The sequence below is a fragment of the Solanum verrucosum genome, unplaced genomic scaffold, assembly GCF_900185275.1.
Source record: "Solanum verrucosum unplaced genomic scaffold, falcon-dt-bn FXZP01000238.1, whole genome shotgun sequence".
Lineage (NCBI taxonomy): Eukaryota > Viridiplantae > Streptophyta > Magnoliopsida > Solanales > Solanaceae > Solanum > Solanum verrucosum.
The window spans coordinates 376,453-395,745 of NW_026020630.1; the positions used below are offsets into that span (position 1 = coordinate 376,453).

The following is a 19,293-nucleotide window of genomic DNA, read 5'->3' on the forward strand; positions in this document are numbered from 1 at the left end:
TCAACAATCTATATGCTTCTATTTTGTGTATCTATATCTCTCACTACTTCCTACCTTCAAAATTTCAACTAACTGCTATACTTTAATTTTTTTATCAGTGAAAAGCCATGTCGCCTACATTTTGCAATATAATTAGAGCCATTTTTTGTCCAGGCAATGCCAATCACTTAAATGTTGTCTTACAATCTCACTCACAACAAGAAAAAAAATCGGCTAATTTCCAACATAACGCATCACTTTCCTTTTGCTTATGTGAATAAAATGTATGTACCTATAAAATTAGATTTCAACAACTAATATATAATATCAATGTGTCACACTGGCTATGTACTTATACGATCTTCATATATATCTATGTGCCACACTTACTATGCTGGCACGGCCCATCAACTTCTAGTACATATATATTGGGGGGGGGGGGGGTAATGCCTATGCTGAGTATTGACCCAAATATTAATAAAAAATTTAATTTCGCCATTAATAATATATTTGAAGCTTTTAACCGTGTTTGTTTTTTTAAAAAAAAATGACATATTGCAAATGTGAATAGTTTTGAGCAAATTATATATTAAAAAGTTTGAAATATCAAGAGGATTTCATATCAAATTTGAGACTGTTTAGAAGAGATTTTGAGTCTGTGACAGTTGAATAGCCAGTGTATACTTTATGTATAGTCAAACTGTCTACTTCAGTTTTCATGTATAATTAAACTATATTCAGCCTTTTAAAGTATATCATAATATATAATTAATATATGTTTTTATGATCTTTGACTATTTTTATATATGAATAAAAATATAACTATTTATATTATAAACTAATTACTTTATTATATATTTAGTGAGGATAATACCTATGCCGAGCACGGACCAAAATATTAATAAAAAATTTAACTTCGCCAATAATAATACAGTTGAAGCTCCTAACTGTGGGCTTTTTTTTTTTTTTTTTGTTTCTATATAAGAGAGAGTATTAATAGCTGAGTATATAACTCTTTTTTTTTTCAATTCCATTATAATTTCTTCTCTTTCGGTCTACCAAACTTGGTGTGTTTTCTATCTCTCTCTATGTATTAATTTTTTTAGGCCAAACACATATACAATCCCTTTAATTTGTCCTCATTTTTCATTTTTACACTCTAACTTAGCCTTATTCTATTTTAACCCTTAAACTCCATTTTTTATGTACCATTTTAACGTGAAATACTATTTTTATGATTTCTTTATTTTTATATATATTCTTCAATTGCAACTTCTTATTTTAAATCGCCATGTGTCAGTTAATTTTAGTTAAAAAAATAAAAATTAATAAAAACTAATTCTTTTTAAAAAATAATAATTTTTTTAAAGAGTTTTATGTATTTTTATGTGAAAAATTACCGACGAAATTGTGTTGGTTTTCTTTCTTAAAAATCACGACAATCTAACAAATAAAGTCAGTCGAGTTTTAATATTTTTTAGTAGTGTTATTAGCAATGAACAAGAGTCTTTTTTACTTGTATTGAAGATGAGTTTTTTATTCGTATTGATTTATATTAAAAATAAAAAGTGAGTATTTGCGTTAAATTTAGATAGCCTAGATGATAAGAAATAATAAATAAGTAGTGTTATTTAATTTCATTGAATGTTTAAGAAAGAAAATCAAAGAACTTTCGTCAATTTACTTTCATGCAAAAATACAAAGAAATCTCAAAAAATAATATTATTGTTTGAAAATTTTTATGTTCGTTCGCGAATGTTTAATTTTTTTACGAAAATTAACAGACACACGTCTATTTTTATAAAATAAAAAATTGCAATTGAAGAACATAAATAAAAAAAAAAACATAAAAATTGGTATTAGTGTTTAAATGGTATAGAAAAAATGGAGTTTAAGGGTTAAAATGGAACAAGACTAAGTTGGAGTGTCAAAACGAAAAATGAAGACAAGTTTGAGGAGTTGTGTATGTGTTTGGCCTTTTTTTTAATTAAAAAATAATTAATGTTTTTGTGATCACTTTACCTTTACTTTGCATGAAACTTTATTGAAGCCTTTTGATGATTTGATGAAAAAGTGTGAAATGTGACAAATAATTTTAATCTACATGCAGGATTTAATTTAATAATTTTGACTCAAAATTTGTATTTGTATTAAAAAGAATCTATTACTTTTTCTATTTTAATTTATGTGGTATTTTTTAATTTTTTAAAATTTAAATTAAAAAAATTAATCATAATTTTTTTTACATATATCTTAAATATTCAATTATTGTGATTTATAGTACTTTTTACGTAATTTCCAAATATGTAAATTTTATTTCAGAAAATTTAAAGATTTTATGTTTGAAATTTTGGTTAAATTTAAATTTGTTTGACTCTCAAAATTTAAAATATATATTGAGATAGAAGAGTAATTTTATGAATAATTTATCAAGAACACAGTAAGTAGAAGAAAAGAAAGTGATACGAAATTCATAAACTAAAATTTATGACCTTTGTCTACATATATTATATAATCTTGGATGAAGAATGTTCAACTGATCATCAATCGTAACTTAGTAGCTTCAACCCTTCGTTAGTTTGAACTCACACCTATATTATACAATATATTATATGAGATCCTAATTAATATCATTAAATTGTAAGCCTCGTGAATAAAGAGGAATTTAAGGATGTGGAAGTTGAAGATTGCAAAAGGACAAGATGATCCATACTTGTACAGTACAAATAACTATGTTGGACGTCAAACATGGGAGTACGACCCAAATGCTGGAACGATAGAAGAACAGGCAGAGATCGAAGAGGCCCGCCAACATTTTTGGAATAATCATTACAAAGTTAAGCCCAATAGTGATCTTCTTTGGAGAATGCAGGTTTATAACTATCTTTATTTCTCTCTCTTTTTTTTTATTGCAAGATAGATTTTTGAGTCTTGTGATAGTAAGCTAGCGTTTGACTACAAATTACCAAATATTTTTGGTAAGTCATTTTTTGTTGAAGTTTTACCATGTGTTAGGCTATTGAATTTGGGACAAATATTTGATTTTAAAAAAATGATTGATAGCTATAAGTTATAAATTATTAAAAACACACATAAGTTTGTATTATCACATGTTCCGTAAAAAGTCATGACAATGAACACAATTAATATGAATCTGAATCTGAAAAAAGAGAAAGAAAACAAAAGGAAAATAAATTGATTTACATGTAATCGAGACCTAGATTGAGTGTCTTATATATGTTATAGCTTTAACTGAGTGGAAAGTTAAAATTACGCATAAAGTATTCCAAAGTCTAATTTTTCGAATTTCATATCTAACTTATATATGTTTATATTAGAAAAAGGAATGTATAACTTTTCTTACAAAAATATTGCCCGTATACATATTAAGAAAAATATAAGTAATTTTTTTCCTAATACAACAAAGCCCTTGTATATACTTACCAATTTTTCTTTAACTACTTCTAGAGGATATTTATTATAGAACTATTCATAATAATTATATTTTTTCATGAACAGATCTATATTTTCAATTTATTACAAAATATCTAATAGTTTAAGTATCATACCTCAATTATGGATTTCAATTGTTCCCATTTCTTATGTGATGATTCAGCTAGGAAATGATATTAATATAAATCTTTTTATTAAAAAAATTTTAATTTAATTTATTTCAAAATTTAAGAAAATAAATAAAAATTGAATTGTTCCCATTTTTTTATGTCATTCTTTTTTAAACAAGTAATATTGGTGCAGTTTCTAAGAGAGAAGAATTTCAAACAGAGAATTGGAGCAGTAAAAGTAGAAGAAGGAGAAGAAATTAGCCATGAAATTGCTACAATTGCATTGCGTAGAGCTGTCCATTTCTTCTCAGCTTTACAGGCTACTGATGGACATTGGCCTGCTGAAAATGCCGGTCCTCTCTTCTTCCTTCCACCTCTCGTAAGTTTTTTTCATTTGTATTTGTAAAATTCTTTTCACAAATTGGATGTGCTAAAACCAAAACTGTTTCAAGGTTATGTGTATGTATATCACTGGGCATCTTAATACTGTATTTCCAGCTGAACATCGGAAGGAAATTCTTCGGTATATATACTGTCACCAGGTATATGATGGAATGTCACAATGAATATACTATAGTGCAAATAAAAGTTCTGAATTACTGATGAAATTCTGTTTTATTTAGAATGAAGATGGTGGATGGGGTTTGCACATAGAAGGTCATAGTACTATGTTCTGTACAACTCTGAATTACATATGCATGAGGATCCTTGGAGAAGGACCAGATGGTGGCAAAAACAATGCCTGTGCTAGAGCAAGGAAATGGATTCTTGATCATGGTAGTGTCACTGCAATTCCTTCATGGGGGAAAACTTGGCTCTCGGTATGATTAGTTACCTTAATAATTTTTTAGAAGACTCTATATTATAGTAGGATATAAGTTATATACACTGGTAGTGTACACAATTTTTATACTATCTGTTGGTTTTTGAGCATTTTAATATTTGTTTTTTATTAAAATTGTCTCATAATTTTGCCATAGGCTTGATAGCCATTCTGCCACAGTAAATATTCATTAGAGGAAATGGGAGTTATGGCATTACAATTGTTGCCGTTGGAGGACTATCCATTTTGATTGCTTCAACCTTAGGCATTACTGCCTAATTACTCACTTGTGAATCAATGCCCTTAGGCATTATTACCCTTTATTTGATGGTTACAAAACGTTGGAAGTTACTGTTAGTGGCCGAAGGTGGTCAACCATGACCACTAATTCTTTTTCATTCAATCTCCATTATCCTCCATTTTACCTTGTAACCTATGTAACTCCTAAGGCCATTATCTTCGTTATTTACTACACCATTTATCTTCTTATTCATTGCTAGGAAGACTTCTTCTAGTATAAATAGTGGTGGTCTTCATTTGGTTTGGTACACACAACACACAAGAAAAATATAGAGTGAAATAGTTAGTCAAAAAAGAGAGTTCTTATTAGTTGAAGGGAGGTGTTCTTTTTTGTGGAGCTTTGGACTCAACTCTTGTCCAGAGTTGTTGAGTTATACTTTGTGAAGGTTGTTGTATCCTGGAGGGGACAAATCAAGAGGACTACTGTTGAACTGATGAAAACATTTGCTGCAGTGGGCTTGAATCTCCTTAAAGAGAGCGAGATATCCGCGCCTTAGCCTGAAGAGATTTATTTCTTCATTTTTATTTTCAATTGTAATCTTGTAATTTTTCACTAACACTATCAGTATGTATTAATCTGTTGGAGCAGGTGTTATGGTCCATCGCAATTCCCTCATCGGTACTACAAGGTGCTGATGCAGGGTTTATATTGCCTTGGACTCTTAGGCTCTCCCATCTCAATAGCTAGCTTTTGGGGTTGATTTTCCTAAGGTTGTAACAGTGGTATAAGAGCCAACCACCACCCTCCGTGTCCGCCATGCCATAAATGGCAACACCAGTGCAACAGTGTTCGACCGGATCGTGGTGTTTGTTATGGTCCTTTGGAAGTCCCAACCTCCCACCTCAATAGCGGAATAGTGGATTCAACCTTTAGGTTCTTATCACTGCACTTATTGTGGATGGTTAGCGGATTCAACCTTTAGATTCTTATCACTGCACTTATTGTGGACAGTTAGTTGTGATCATTTAGGTGACCTGATTTTGCAAAAGCTCTTTCTTATCTTTAGTAGTATAAGAGAAACTTGTTAAATTATTGGCATAATACATAAATATGCCCTCTAACTTGTCCTTCTTGTTGCTGATAATTTAACGAGTTTCTCTTATACTACTAAAGATTTAGTGCCTTCTTGTTGCTGATAAATCTTCCTTCTTGTCATTCAGATTCTTGGAGCTTTTGAGTGGTTAGGAACCAATCCAATGCCCCCTGAGTTTTGGATTCTTCCATCTTTTCTTCCTATGAATCCAGGTTGATCAATATTTGTTATTGCTTACACATACACATTTTAAAATTCTCAGTTCATTTTATTGTAGATATTAGTTTTAAGGATTTGCTATGCAATGTTTTCTGGTTGATGTCGTTCTCTATTGGTGTCCATATATTGATCTACCAAGTATTTTGACTCTTAATCTAAATGCAGCAAAAATGTGGTGTTACTGTCGAATGGTTTACATGCCAATGTCTTATCTCTATGGGAAGAGATTTGTTGGTCCAATCACACCTCTCATTTTGCAATTGAGGGTTGAGTTATATAGTCAACCATACGATGAAATTAACTGGAAAAGAGTACGCCATTTATGTGCAAAGGTATGACTATCAAGGGTCGTTTGATTATTGAGATTAGAAATAAATCTCAACATAATATTCAATATTATTTATCCCTCTATAAATTTGTCTACGGACCAAATGAGTCCTCGGTGTTCAAGTTAGTATAGATATCATACGATTTTGTACAAATGCTCAAACACAAACTTGTTGCGCTAGGAGGATCTCTATTACCCTCATCCATGGGTTCAAGATTTGATGTGGGACAGTCTCAACATATGTACCGAGCCTCTATTGACTCGTTGGCCTTTCAACAAGCTGAGAAATAAAGCTCTTGCAGTTACCATGAAACATATACATTATGAAGACGAGAATAGCCGATACATCACCATTGGATGTGTTAATAAAGTATGACAACTTATTCATTTTGGACAAATTACAAAATACCTGCATTTTCTTAACGACTTCAATCCTCTAACATTTCTGTAACACATGGATGGTGTAGGTATTGTGTATGCTTGCTTGTTGGGTTGAGGATCCAAATGGCAGTTATTTCAAAAAACATCTTGCTCGGATTCCAGATTATTTATGGGTAGCTGAAGATGGAATGAAAATGCAGGTTGGTATATATGAATTATCTTTTGTAATCAAGGAAATCATACTATTTCACAAACCATAATGAGTTAAGAAATAGCATCTGTTTTACACTTAAAACACGCGTTTGTAAAATAAAAAACTAGCCCCTTTTCCTATTCTGAAATGATGCAAACAATTCTTACTGAAATAGGTGAGTATTTGTCGTTGAATTGCAGAGTTTCGGTAGTCAAGCATGGGATACTAGTTTTGCTATTCAAGCATTATTGGCATCTGAGATGAATGATGAGATATTAGATACTCTGAGAAAAGGACATGACTTCATAAAAACATCGCAGGTTGGATGTTTAAATCATGAGCATAACAGCTCTTTCAAAATGTGGACCTTATTAATGTAAGTGCCTTTGTTGCTAGGTGAAGGACAATCCTTCTGGTGATTTTAAAGGGATGTATCGGCATATCTCAAAAGGATCGTGGACTTTTTCAGATCAAGATCATGGATGGCAAGTATCTGATTCCACTGCCGAAGCATTAAAGGTAACTATCTATTCAATAAAATAAGATTTCAACTTCTTGTAATTACTGAAAAGTAGCAAGATGATAATGCTAGTAGATTGCCTGATATCTTCTTAATTTTGTTACTCTAGTGCTGCCTTTTCTTCTCTACAATGCCTTCAGATTTAGTTGGTGAGGCAATCGAACCTGCACGACTGTATGACTCAGTGGATGTTATTCTTACCTTCCAGGTAAAAACTGATTAATGTGTCCTAAAATCACTAGTCATTCAATCTGAAGTTGTCTGCTGCTTGTACGAAAATTCCAAGAGAAACCTATATCTTACCTCGAGTAGTCCGATACATGGCTACCTATGTTACAGATTCATATTTTCTGAATTTAGTCACTCATCATTTGGCACATTTCTAGCAATATTGAGATCCATTTAAATAAAATTGCAGAGCAAAAATGGGGGTTTAGCAGCTTGGGAGCCTGCAGGTGCCTCACAGTATTTAGAGGTAAGTAAAATAATTGTTTTAGTTTGAGATTCACAATATAGGAATTTTATCTATCTGCTTCATTTCAAGGTTGTTAACAGCATTCAACTTCTTCTATAGTCATCTAGAACCTGAATATGTAACTTTCTTTTTCTGTTATATTTACTGACAGTTGCTCAATCCTACCGAACTTTTTGCGGACATTGTCATTGAGCATGAGTAAGATTCTGTCAAAACCCTATCTATAGACACTATAATACAATCCCTTACCAAGTAGGAGACTATAAACTATTCCTATTCTAACAACAGCTTCACACTGATTACATGTTAATCCAGGTATGTTGAGTGCACTGGCGCATCAATCCAAGCACTAGTTCTGTTTAAAAAGCTATACCCTGGACACCGGACCACAGAGATTGACAATTTCATTGATAATGCTGTTAAATATCTTAATGATGTACAGAAGCCTGATGGTTCATGGTATATGATATTTTTCTTGCGAGTCCTTGAACTTTCTGCTCTACCGATACATATGACACGATTAATCATGTCAACAGGTATGGTTCCTGGGGTGTGTGCTTTACATATGCTTCCTGGTTTGCTCTTGGAGGGCTTGCTGCAGCAGGCAAGAGTTACAGCAACTCTGCAGCTGTTCGTAAAGGCGTTGAATTTCTGTTACCAAGTCAAAGGTCTGATGGTGGTTGGGGAGAAAGCTACCATTCTTGTCCTGACAAGGTAACGTAAAAGCTACGTAAAACAACAATAACTACACCTACATCTTAATTTGTGCATTGTTAAGGTCGTACATATGATATGTTGCTCAGAATGTCACTTGGTGTGTGTCGGATCCTCCAAAAGTTGTGCATTTTTGGACGATCCAACATGGTTGCAACAACGTTTTTGGAGAGTCCCAACAACATAGGTTATATGTACTCTGGACATGCATCTTACTCCATTTGGAACCATTTCATTCCAATACTGAATATTTTGAGTCAAGTTTTCTATTGGCATGCATATTTACCGCTAAAGAAGAGTACAAAGATGACTGGAAAATATAACCGTGACTTAGCTTTGTATTTGATCAAACAGGTATATAGAGAGCTTGAAACAGAACACTCAAATCTTGTACAAACTGCATGGGCATTGATGGGATTGATTCACTCTGGCCAGGTGAATTCATTGTTACTATTAGTAAAAGCATAATACATATAAACAGACACTCAAACTTGGTCTTAGCTGACAAGTAAGCACTACAACTTTGAGAGTGCACATCTAGGCATTTCAATCGTTTCCATTACGTGAGTTAAACACTTCAACTTCACAAAATGATCATCTAGACATAACACACCTTCAAAATTTATGTGTCACATCAGCATCGGGTGTCCACGAGACACAATGAAGAGAGTTGGAGTGTTTAGTTTCCAGTTGAGGTGTCTAGATGTGCACTTTCAAAGTTGGAGTGCTTACTTACCAGCTAAAGCTAAGTTTGAATGTCTGTTAATGCTATTATTCCATTAGTAAATGCTGTAATTTATTCCACAATCATAGCAAAACTTTTTTCTAAAAGAGTGCTTTACCAACTTTCCTACTTGGACAGTTTGATAGAGATCCAAGACCCCTCCACCGTGCGGCAAGGCTGTTGATTAATTCTCAGATGGAAGATGGTGACTTCCCACAACAGGTAATTACTCTATAAATGACAAGTTAGACAAAGGAGAAGATTCTTCAACCGTTTAAAAGAACAAGTTTTTGCGTATTGGAACGAAATAGACTGGAGTTAAACGAAGCGAACATAGATGACTCATATAGTTGACTCAAACAATCTGGTCATATTTGATGATTGACATTGATTAATGGAGAAAAGCTCAAATATTCCATCAAATTTTTAGTGAAGAGTGGCACGAATGTGGACTTTTTGTCACGGTGATGACATAAATAAGCCTAACTATTAACATATGGCATGACTGAGCCATTTCTGGAATTTCGATGACGTGTTTGAACTTTTTTCCTTGATTAGTTGCTATAAAGAAACAAGCCCTTTCTAAAAGAAGAGAGATTGCTAAATCAGTTTTATCAAAATATTGCTTTTATCTGACTGTGTTTCCCTTCATAAATATATGCAGGAAATAACTGGAGCTGTCATGAAGAATTGCATGTTGCACTATGCTGCATATAGAAATATATTTCCATTGTGGGGTTTGGCTGAATACCGCAAAAATGTCCTAGTACAATTAAAAAGCAACTAAATATATGTATATATAACTTATATACACATGTTTAATTTCCTTATTCTCTATTTCTCCCTACCTTTTTAAAATATTAATGTATCCCGATTATGACTTATGTATCCGGAAGGTACAAATTTTACGGGATTATTGTAATTAAAAAAAAAGTAGGGATAGGATGTAATTTACTCTTTACCCTATGGGATTCATGTAAGTTATACTATATATTATCTGACTATGTGTATCAATTTATGTTGAAAATTAGTTAAATAGAGTTGACAACAACATATCAGTATAGCTCCATAAATGAGTTTTAGGGAGGAGGATATATGTTGACCTTCTCTTTATATTTAGTGGGGGATAAAGAGATTGTTTTGATCAATAGATCCTTGACGTAAGTTGATACATATATGTCTACAATAACAACATATCTAGTGAAATTTTACATGTAGTATCTGGGGAGGATAGAGTGTACATGTAGACTTTATAACTACTTCGTAGAGATAGAGAAACTATTCCAGTTAGACATTTGTCTCAAAAGATAGAAAACAATTTGAAGCATGATTATTAGAAAATAAGGGGAATATCTGAAAAAGTGTTAGCGGAGAGCTCATCCCTCTCGTTCTTACAGAAAACATAAGGGGGAATACACGACGGAAAAATTCATGAGGATACAAAGGAGCCTATCCTTCTCGTTCTTACAGAAGACATAAGGGGAATACACGACGGAAAAATTCATGAGGATACAAAGCAAAGCAATAATAGATAGTAATAAACACTGAAGGACAAAGAAACTATGTGATTACTAAATAATATATATATAAATATAAAGCTGAATATAGAAAAGGTGATGTGACACCTTTCTATGGACAACATTTGTATTTATCTTTTTTCATTTATTTTTTTTTTGATATTTTTTCTGATTTTTTATTGCATATTTTGGTTAATTTATGTTATTAATTAAAGGATAACTCCTAAACCTCATAAAGCTCAATTAAGCATGTCAACCAAATGCAGTAAAAGCCCAATTAAAACTTACAGCCCACGTTGCAGTATCCCTTCATTTCTGATTTTAAGTTGTTTACGGTAATAATTCAATTAGGCATAATTAATTACTACACTTAATACTCATTTATTTATAATTACTCAAATCCGTTAGTTTTTTTTTAATGTTATGTTACTAATTCTTTGAGTACTATAAATACTAAAGAAAGCCATATGGCATAACATTCTTCCTTTTTCACTCCATGGTTTTCTTCTAAATTTTCATTATTATCTATTATTGATTTGCTCTTTTTTCCAAAAAATAAATGTTCGTTCTTTTTATTTTTTTTATTTTTTCCACAATTATTAGTTTTATATAGTGTGTTGGTGCAAAAAATTATATGTTAGGAAATAAAGTAGACTAGCATATGGCATTTTTTTTAGCAATTTATCAAATTTTGTTATTTTTATTATTTATTGCAGGCTTGTACATAATTATAATTTGAACTTAAACGTAATAGATTTATTTTTTGTGGGGTAAATAACCAGCTTATCCTTTCTAGAAACAATAATACTAATTTCATATTGAATTTTGGAAATTCTTACAAGTGTGAAGAATGCGTTATCATCAGCGATATACCAATTTTTATTACTTTTTTTATTTATTGTAAAGTTGTACATAGTTATAATGTCAATTGAAATGCAACAATTTTATATTTTCTAAGATAAATGCCTTATTATAATTTTAGAAATAATTATATTATTTTCATATGGAATTTTGGTTATTCTTTCATTATAGTTATTAAATAAAAGCATTAGTGTGATTTTGTGGATTCTCCCAAAACAAATCACATCTTTAGAAACTTCCACAATTATTAGTTTTATATTAGTGTGTTGGTGCAAAAATTTATATGTTAGGAAATAAAGTAGACTAGCATATGGCATTTTTTTTAGCAATTTATCAAATTTTGTTATTTTTATTATTTATTGCAGGCTTGTACATAATTATAATTTGAACTTAAACGTAATAGATTTATTTTTTGTGGGGTAAATAACCAGCTATGCATTCTGGAAACAATAATACTAATTTCATATTGAATTTTGGAAATTCTTACAAGTGTGAAGAATGTGTTATCATCAGCGATATACCAAATTTTATTATTTTTTTATTTATTATAAAGTTATACATATAATGTCAATTGAAATGCAATAATTTTATATTTTCTAAGATAAATGCCTTATTATAATTTTAGAAATAATTATATTATTTTCTTATTGAATTTTGGTTATTCTTTCATTATATTTATTAAATAAAAGCATTAGTGTGATTTTGTAGATTCTCCCAAAACAAATCACATCTTTAGAAACCGTGAATATTTATTTCATTTCAAATATATATATATATATATATATATATATATATATATATATATATATATAAATGTTAGGCAAAAGAAGACTGATGTGACACTTTTTTTCATTAGAAATTAATTATTTTTCCTTTTTTTTTCTTAATTATTTGTTTTAGAGATGATATTCATCTTCATAACTTCTTCTATTAATTAACTAATAATTTATATAATTTACATTAAATTACCTTAATTACAATAAACCTACCAACAAGATTATATTAATAAATTAATATGTTTTCCACAAGAGTCAAACCACGTACAAATCAAACTTCTTCCCACAAGTTGGCTCACATTTGTACAATAACTCCTAAAGCAAAATTATAAAGTTGTTCCTTAGCGCCAATCCAAGAAAGACATTTAATTTCAATGTTTTTTAGTGTGCATAATTTTTTTAAATTAATCATTAATTTTTTACTTAATTTTGTTTATAATAATTACTTTTTGGGGTTCTATTTAGAATATATATATATTTGATTGATCGCCTTTGCGTTTATTGTTTTACCTAGCTAAATAAATTTTTTCTTTGTTTAGATAGGTGTTATTGGAGATGTGATGAACTGTATCAAAGAATAAAAACGTCAAAACAAAATGTCTATAAAAATGAGTTGAAAATATATTTTATTTTCATTATTTTGCATATTTTGAAGGTTTGATTTTAGTTTAAAAAACAATATCCATAAATTTATATACTATTTCTTAATATTATATGCAAAAAAAAATTAATTTATTAAATTTTAGTTGTTTTAATCTTACTTTTATTTTATAACTCCTAGAACTTTCTTGATCAAAAGTTTTTTTTTAAAAGAACATCTAAATTCATTATTGAATGCTAAGTTGCTAACAATCATTTCATAATTTCACTAATATGTTGACTTTTTCCATCAACATGTTAATTGGTAATTAGGGTAATTTATATTTTAGATTTTTTTTTGTACATCTTAAAATCATATTAGATCATTTATAAATGATTCAATCATCATATTATTTCTATCATACATACGACATTACACGAAACGAGAGTATTATCTCTTAGGCTTGCATTATGAAGTTTTGACGTTTTCTTTTCTCTTCCATTACTTTTTTTTAGTTAAGTTAATATTATGAATTAATTTAAAAGAATTACTTTAATATCTCACACATATTCATTCCGTCAAATATCCATATATATATATATATAAAAAGGATCATGAAAAAAATCGTGAAAAGATGTTTCATTATTATTACGATTTCTTTATAAAATTTGAATAATTAATATCTATTTATATTTTATACTGTTTTAGGACTGCGCGAAGCACGGCCAAGTGCACTAGTATTAGTATATAGGAGAAATAGAGAGGAGGTTATAAGCTCTCTGCCTCCTCACACATGAAGTGCGATAACAATTAACTACTTACTAGCCTTTTATCATAATCATCGTCTACCATACCTTCTTATATAGATTGTGATGTGTCCCTTCTAATCACTTCCCACTCATATTTTTCTTCGGCCTACCTCCTAACTTCTATTAGAGCAAAATTTGGAAAGATTTTGTCAGCAATTTACAGTCTACAGCCATAGCTAGTAGAAAGTTTGTGGTAGGCACAGTTCTTAAAAGTCAAGTTATATTGGTTTATAATTGGCCACCTAGGATATTTTAGGTTGGCACAGTTAGTGTTTAAGAAAAGAGCAACTTACAAAAATAACTATATTTATAGGATAAATGAATACCAATAACTATAAGTATGTTGTTTACAATAAATGACTATAATTTATATCACTTTTTCGCTGTATTTTTGTATAGTTTTTTATTTATACATTAATACATCTTTAAGTACAACAAACTAAAGGGAAAATGCATAAGTACCCCCCCAGCCTATGACCGAAATCCCAGAGACACACCTAACCTTTACTAAGGTCCTATTACCCCCTCGAACTTAATTTATCTATAATATTCTACCTCTTTTCGGCCTACGTGGCACTATCCTCAAAAAAAATATCAACATGCGCTGGGCCCACAAGACAGTTCGGCCAAAAAGGGGTAGAATATTACATATAAAATAAGTTCGGGGGGTAATAGGACCTTAGTAAAGGTTAGGTGTGTCTCTGGGATTTCGGGTATAGGCTAGGGGGGTACTTATGCATTTTCCCCAAACTAAATAAGGAATTGACTCTAAATATAACCCACTATCCTTACATAACGTCCATACAATGAGCAACTTTCCATAATTCACTTTATAACTAAAAATTACTTATTTAAAGACATATCATATCATATTCTTTATCAGTTTAACAAAAATTGTGATATATACATCATGCTCAATTTTCTTGTTGTTTCCATATTTCTTATTCTGGCGTCGTAAAGGTATTAATATTTTTTTTTGTTAATTCAAGTTATTGTATGTAAGCAAATTGTTGAATTTGTGAATGAAGGTTAAGTATTTCGATTTTTAATAGGTGAAATACATGGCAATAGATACACTAGTTGTTAAACAAAAAATGAATACCCCAATATATAATACAATGAATACATTGTTGTTAAACACAAAAATGAATACGTTGGATACAACTATACTTGTATTCCCTAATCAACTTTTTATCTTAGATATAGTACTTATCTATCCAGATATAACTGTATTCGCAAATCAACATTTCAACTTGTGCTTATATAGCAATACAAGTATCTATGTATATAAATATGGATACATTTCAACACTGTTGTTACGCAAAAATATGGATACATTAGACAAACGAGCAAAAAAGATATAATTTGTGGGTATCAAACTGTATAAGTATGGATATACATTAGACAAACGAACAAAAAAGATACAGTTTGTGGGTATCAAACTATATAATTATTCTTCTAAATAAAATTTTGAAAAGGCCAACAATATAGTATTGATGTATCCAACTATACTTGAATTCCCTAATTAAATTTGACAAAGTACTTATGTATTCAAATATAATTGTATTCACAGATCAACAGTTCAACTTGTGGTTATATAATAATACAAATGTCTATGTATATAAGTATTCTACTATATACAAATTGACAATGAGAGAACCCTCAATCTCTCTTTTGTTCATGTTCTTCTTGTACTCATTTTTTAACAACTATATACATACAAAATCAAATTTTCAAACAATTTCAATATAAGAGGACAATCCATAATGACAATGGCACACAATACATGTGTTAAGATATATAAGTAAATGACATTAAACTAAAAAAAAAAAAAACATACAAATCTCAATATCATTAATTTTTCTCTTGTTCCTGCTCGACTGCTCTTTTTTCACACCCACTTGAATCAATATTGTTGACTTTTCTCCTTTTTCAAGATTAGTTTTCACTTCTGAAACTTTTTTCCTCTTTACTAATTTTGCATGTTCGATTTCTTCAAGCAGATTTAAAGGTATATATGGTCATTAACCTTTTTTGTTCTTCTTTCGTTCTCCATTGCAGCAATAGAGCCTGAAATTTTGGCTTGCTGTTGATTAATACACAAATCAAAAGAAGGTAGTTCATCCAACAATTTGTCAAATAAATGTATACCACTCGTAACCCTCCTTGGAGTTTCAATTTCAGCCATGGAAATGGATAAACAAATTCTTGAATCAAAACCCTATGAAAATAGAAGAAAATGTAGATGTGTAGATATATAATGCTCATAAAAACGAGATAAATATGCAATTAGAAAATACATGATGGATACAAAATCACAAAAATCGTTCCTGTAGTGATGTAAAGGATCTTGAATTTGAATGAATTTGGGAGAAAAAATCAGAAAATATGTCATGTATGAATATTGATGAAAGAGAAAATTTTGATGATGGTAAACATGAGAAAAGATCACAAATGTGCCTGCCATAATTAATTAGGCATTCAATAATTACTTTCCTATTTAATATTTATTTATTATATTAAATATATATAAAAAATTTATTTATTTGTATACAATTAACTTTGCTATTTATAGTCTAATTATATCCATATAACATGAAAAATATAAATTGTAGCTATTTTTCTTGAATATATATGGATGTTTGCATCTTCTGAAGTTTTTCTGAATAGGGGATTTTGTCACGACCCAAAAATGGACGTAATGGCACTCGTCTTATCCCACCAAGACAAGTCAGCCTAACACTCATCCATTACACTAAAATGCAGAAATTTCATAATTAACTCAAAAATACCCCCAAAATCTGGTTGTCACGTATACAAGCCTCTAAAGTATTACAATAGATTTGAAAGAAAATGTAAGTCTCAAATGATGTTGTCTCTAAAATAGAACAATATCATAAATAAGAGTAAGAAGGTCCGCTGAGATAACAAACAACTACCTCACAAATCTCCAAGAAGCCTCGAAAAATAAGAGAATGGAAAGTATCACAAAATCCAGGCTTGTAACCTACAAAAAAAAATTGTAAAAGCAAGGGGTAAGTACCAAACCACACGGTACTCAGCAAGTACACCTCTAAACACAAGCTAAGGGAATAGAATACGGGTACTCCTTACATCCCAACCGAACCTCCACAACTACAACCTGCATAAAACCGGCCCAACCTAACAGTTCACAGTTTACATAGCACCCAGCTCAACAACAATCACTTTAACAAATTACATATCCTCAACAACAAACTCAATATTCATCAATCACAACTTTCACAAAAAGGCACTCACAAATATCTACAACATACAAGATCAAGTTCATCAAATAGAGGTAATCAAACATCAAATACTTTCCAACCACCAATAAAACACATAATCATCAAGAATGAAGGATGTCATGGGATGCAATGCAATATGAAACCATGAAATGATATGCCTCAGAATACCAAGTACTCTCTCAACCGTATATACATGATACTCCTCGAAAATACATCGAGAGTTCATGACCCATGGGGGACTTGCGAGGTCCATATACCGACACGGACGATCTCAACACACTATCATAATCAAATAAATTTCGCACGAATGATTTCCACGTGCCCAAATTATAATCTTAACATCTCACCATCCTCAGCACGGACGATCTCCACGTGCCCAACTTATACTCAATCTCATTTCAATGCATGTGCACAATATGATTTCAATAAAGGGATGATGCATCTCAATCAAATATCAATATGATATGTAATCACCTCAGCTATCACCAGTATACGGGTTCAATAAAGAACACAATCACACATAATAAATCAAGTCAATAATATATCAACTAATGTCCATATGCTTTGGCATTCTCGAATTACAATCCGCATTCTATAGTAATAAATTTTCCCTTTATAACACTGGTACTCGTACCAATGCCCGTCACAAACAATTCTCAATACATCACACACAAACAATTAATCACATTGCCTTTTATTACCCTTTTTTCATCATTAGAATTAATCAATGTGGACAAGTTAACCCATCACCAAGTCTCATTACCCCCAAACACATATTACAAGGAAATACACGAATTCCATACACTTAACAAGGGTTTAGAAATTCACTTGCCTCAATTAATTGAACAATCACTCCGGGTCTCGAGTCTTCCCATCTCGTTGAACTTCCAACTCAAAGCAATCTATTCAATAAGTAACGATGATAAGATTCTGAATACTAACAACACTCATATTACTATGTGTTTAGCCTTGACCCAAAAATTCACCCAAGTTTATAATAAAGTTTCTAAATCTTGATTCCAATCAATAGGTCAAATCTCATATTTCCTGAATTTCAAATCTAGGGTTAAATCATAATTTCTCTAAACACTACAACCCTAATAGTTTTCATATAATATAATACACTCAATATTTAATAGTTACTATATCAGTAACTTAAGTCTAAGAAACTCAATTTGCAGACTCTGAATTCAATGTCAAAATACATGTAATTATTAAATCATTAGTAAGTATAGGATCATCCAATCATTATCTAATGATTACATCCATATGGCATGAAGGTATTTGTTTCTCCAAGTAAAAAAAATACATTAGAATTGGTATATCCATTCCCACTTGCAATTCAATTATACTTACTTTTCACTTACGACTCCACTTTAATTCACAATAACAATGATATGTTCTTACCCATATATACAATTACAAAAATTCAGGCAACGATGATGATTACATTACCTGAACAGAAGGTCACTTAATGTTCTCTTCGTCTCCTTCGGTTACAGATTTTAGCCGCAACTGATTTTTGCCCTTTCGTGCTCGACTAAAAATATAATATTAATTACCTTTAACTCTGATTTATTTAATTTTTACATGGGCTAAGTGGTATAGGATATTACTTATATTCTGGACTTGGCCCATTAATCACCCACTAATAAAATTTAATTATTTAATAATTATCACCAACTAAATAATCGAAATTATCGAATAGTATAAAATTCTCAAACCAACTTCACGAACAAGTCAAAAATAACTCGAGACAACTATCAAGAAAGGTAAAATAGTAATTTTGTGAAAATTTTCAAAAATGACTTTCCAGGTCATTACATTGAAATTTGGGCTCACAATTAAGCTAGTTCATGCGGTGAAAATTTTCTAAGATCATAATGATGATATCAATAAACGATAATTCATTCCCTCAGCCAATTTGAGTCTATAACATTGTCCGACACACAGATCTAGACATTTGGAGGGTAGAGTACATAACTTAGGGCCAACATTGAGTTGGCTCATAAGGTGATTACCATGTCTTACTCTCTGTTCCAAATGTTAACTCATAAGATAATAATCATCTTAAATCATATAAAAACGATGACCCATTAATTCCGTCAACTAATATGTGATTACTATCATTAATGTCCTGATTGGAAGGATTGAGATTGCTTCATGTGCCCTCTCGCCCTTTATGGAGAAGTCTAATTTCTTTTGTTTGATTGGCTAAAATAGTTTTTTTT

At 30.7% G+C, this 19,293-nt stretch overlaps 1 protein-coding gene across 1 annotated transcript in view; it reads left to right on the forward strand.

The window, feature by feature from the left end:
* Positions 1 to 2,650: 2,650 nt before the first annotated feature.
* The window catches only part of LOC125811550 (beta-amyrin synthase-like), a 34,885-nt gene continuing 18,242 nt past the window's right edge, over positions 2,651 to 19,293 (forward strand). The window contains exons 1-18 of the mRNA XM_049491055.1: positions 2,651 to 2,851; positions 3,736 to 3,921; positions 3,995 to 4,084; positions 4,166 to 4,363; positions 5,827 to 5,911; positions 6,084 to 6,250; positions 6,428 to 6,616; positions 6,714 to 6,827; positions 7,021 to 7,140; positions 7,217 to 7,339; positions 7,450 to 7,548; positions 7,759 to 7,815; positions 7,967 to 8,013; positions 8,131 to 8,274; positions 8,352 to 8,529; positions 8,884 to 8,964; positions 9,392 to 9,475; positions 9,918 to 10,040. Of these exons, the coding sequence (XP_049347012.1) occupies positions 2,651 to 2,851; positions 3,736 to 3,921; positions 3,995 to 4,084; positions 4,166 to 4,363; positions 5,827 to 5,911; positions 6,084 to 6,250; positions 6,428 to 6,616; positions 6,714 to 6,827; positions 7,021 to 7,140; positions 7,217 to 7,339; positions 7,450 to 7,548; positions 7,759 to 7,815; positions 7,967 to 8,013; positions 8,131 to 8,274; positions 8,352 to 8,529; positions 8,884 to 8,964; positions 9,392 to 9,475; positions 9,918 to 10,040 (2,286 nt within the window). Of the gene's footprint in view, positions 2,852 to 3,735; positions 3,922 to 3,994; positions 4,085 to 4,165; positions 4,364 to 5,826; positions 5,912 to 6,083; positions 6,251 to 6,427; positions 6,617 to 6,713; positions 6,828 to 7,020; positions 7,141 to 7,216; positions 7,340 to 7,449; positions 7,549 to 7,758; positions 7,816 to 7,966; positions 8,014 to 8,130; positions 8,275 to 8,351; positions 8,530 to 8,883; positions 8,965 to 9,391; positions 9,476 to 9,917 lie in introns of the transcript that reaches the window.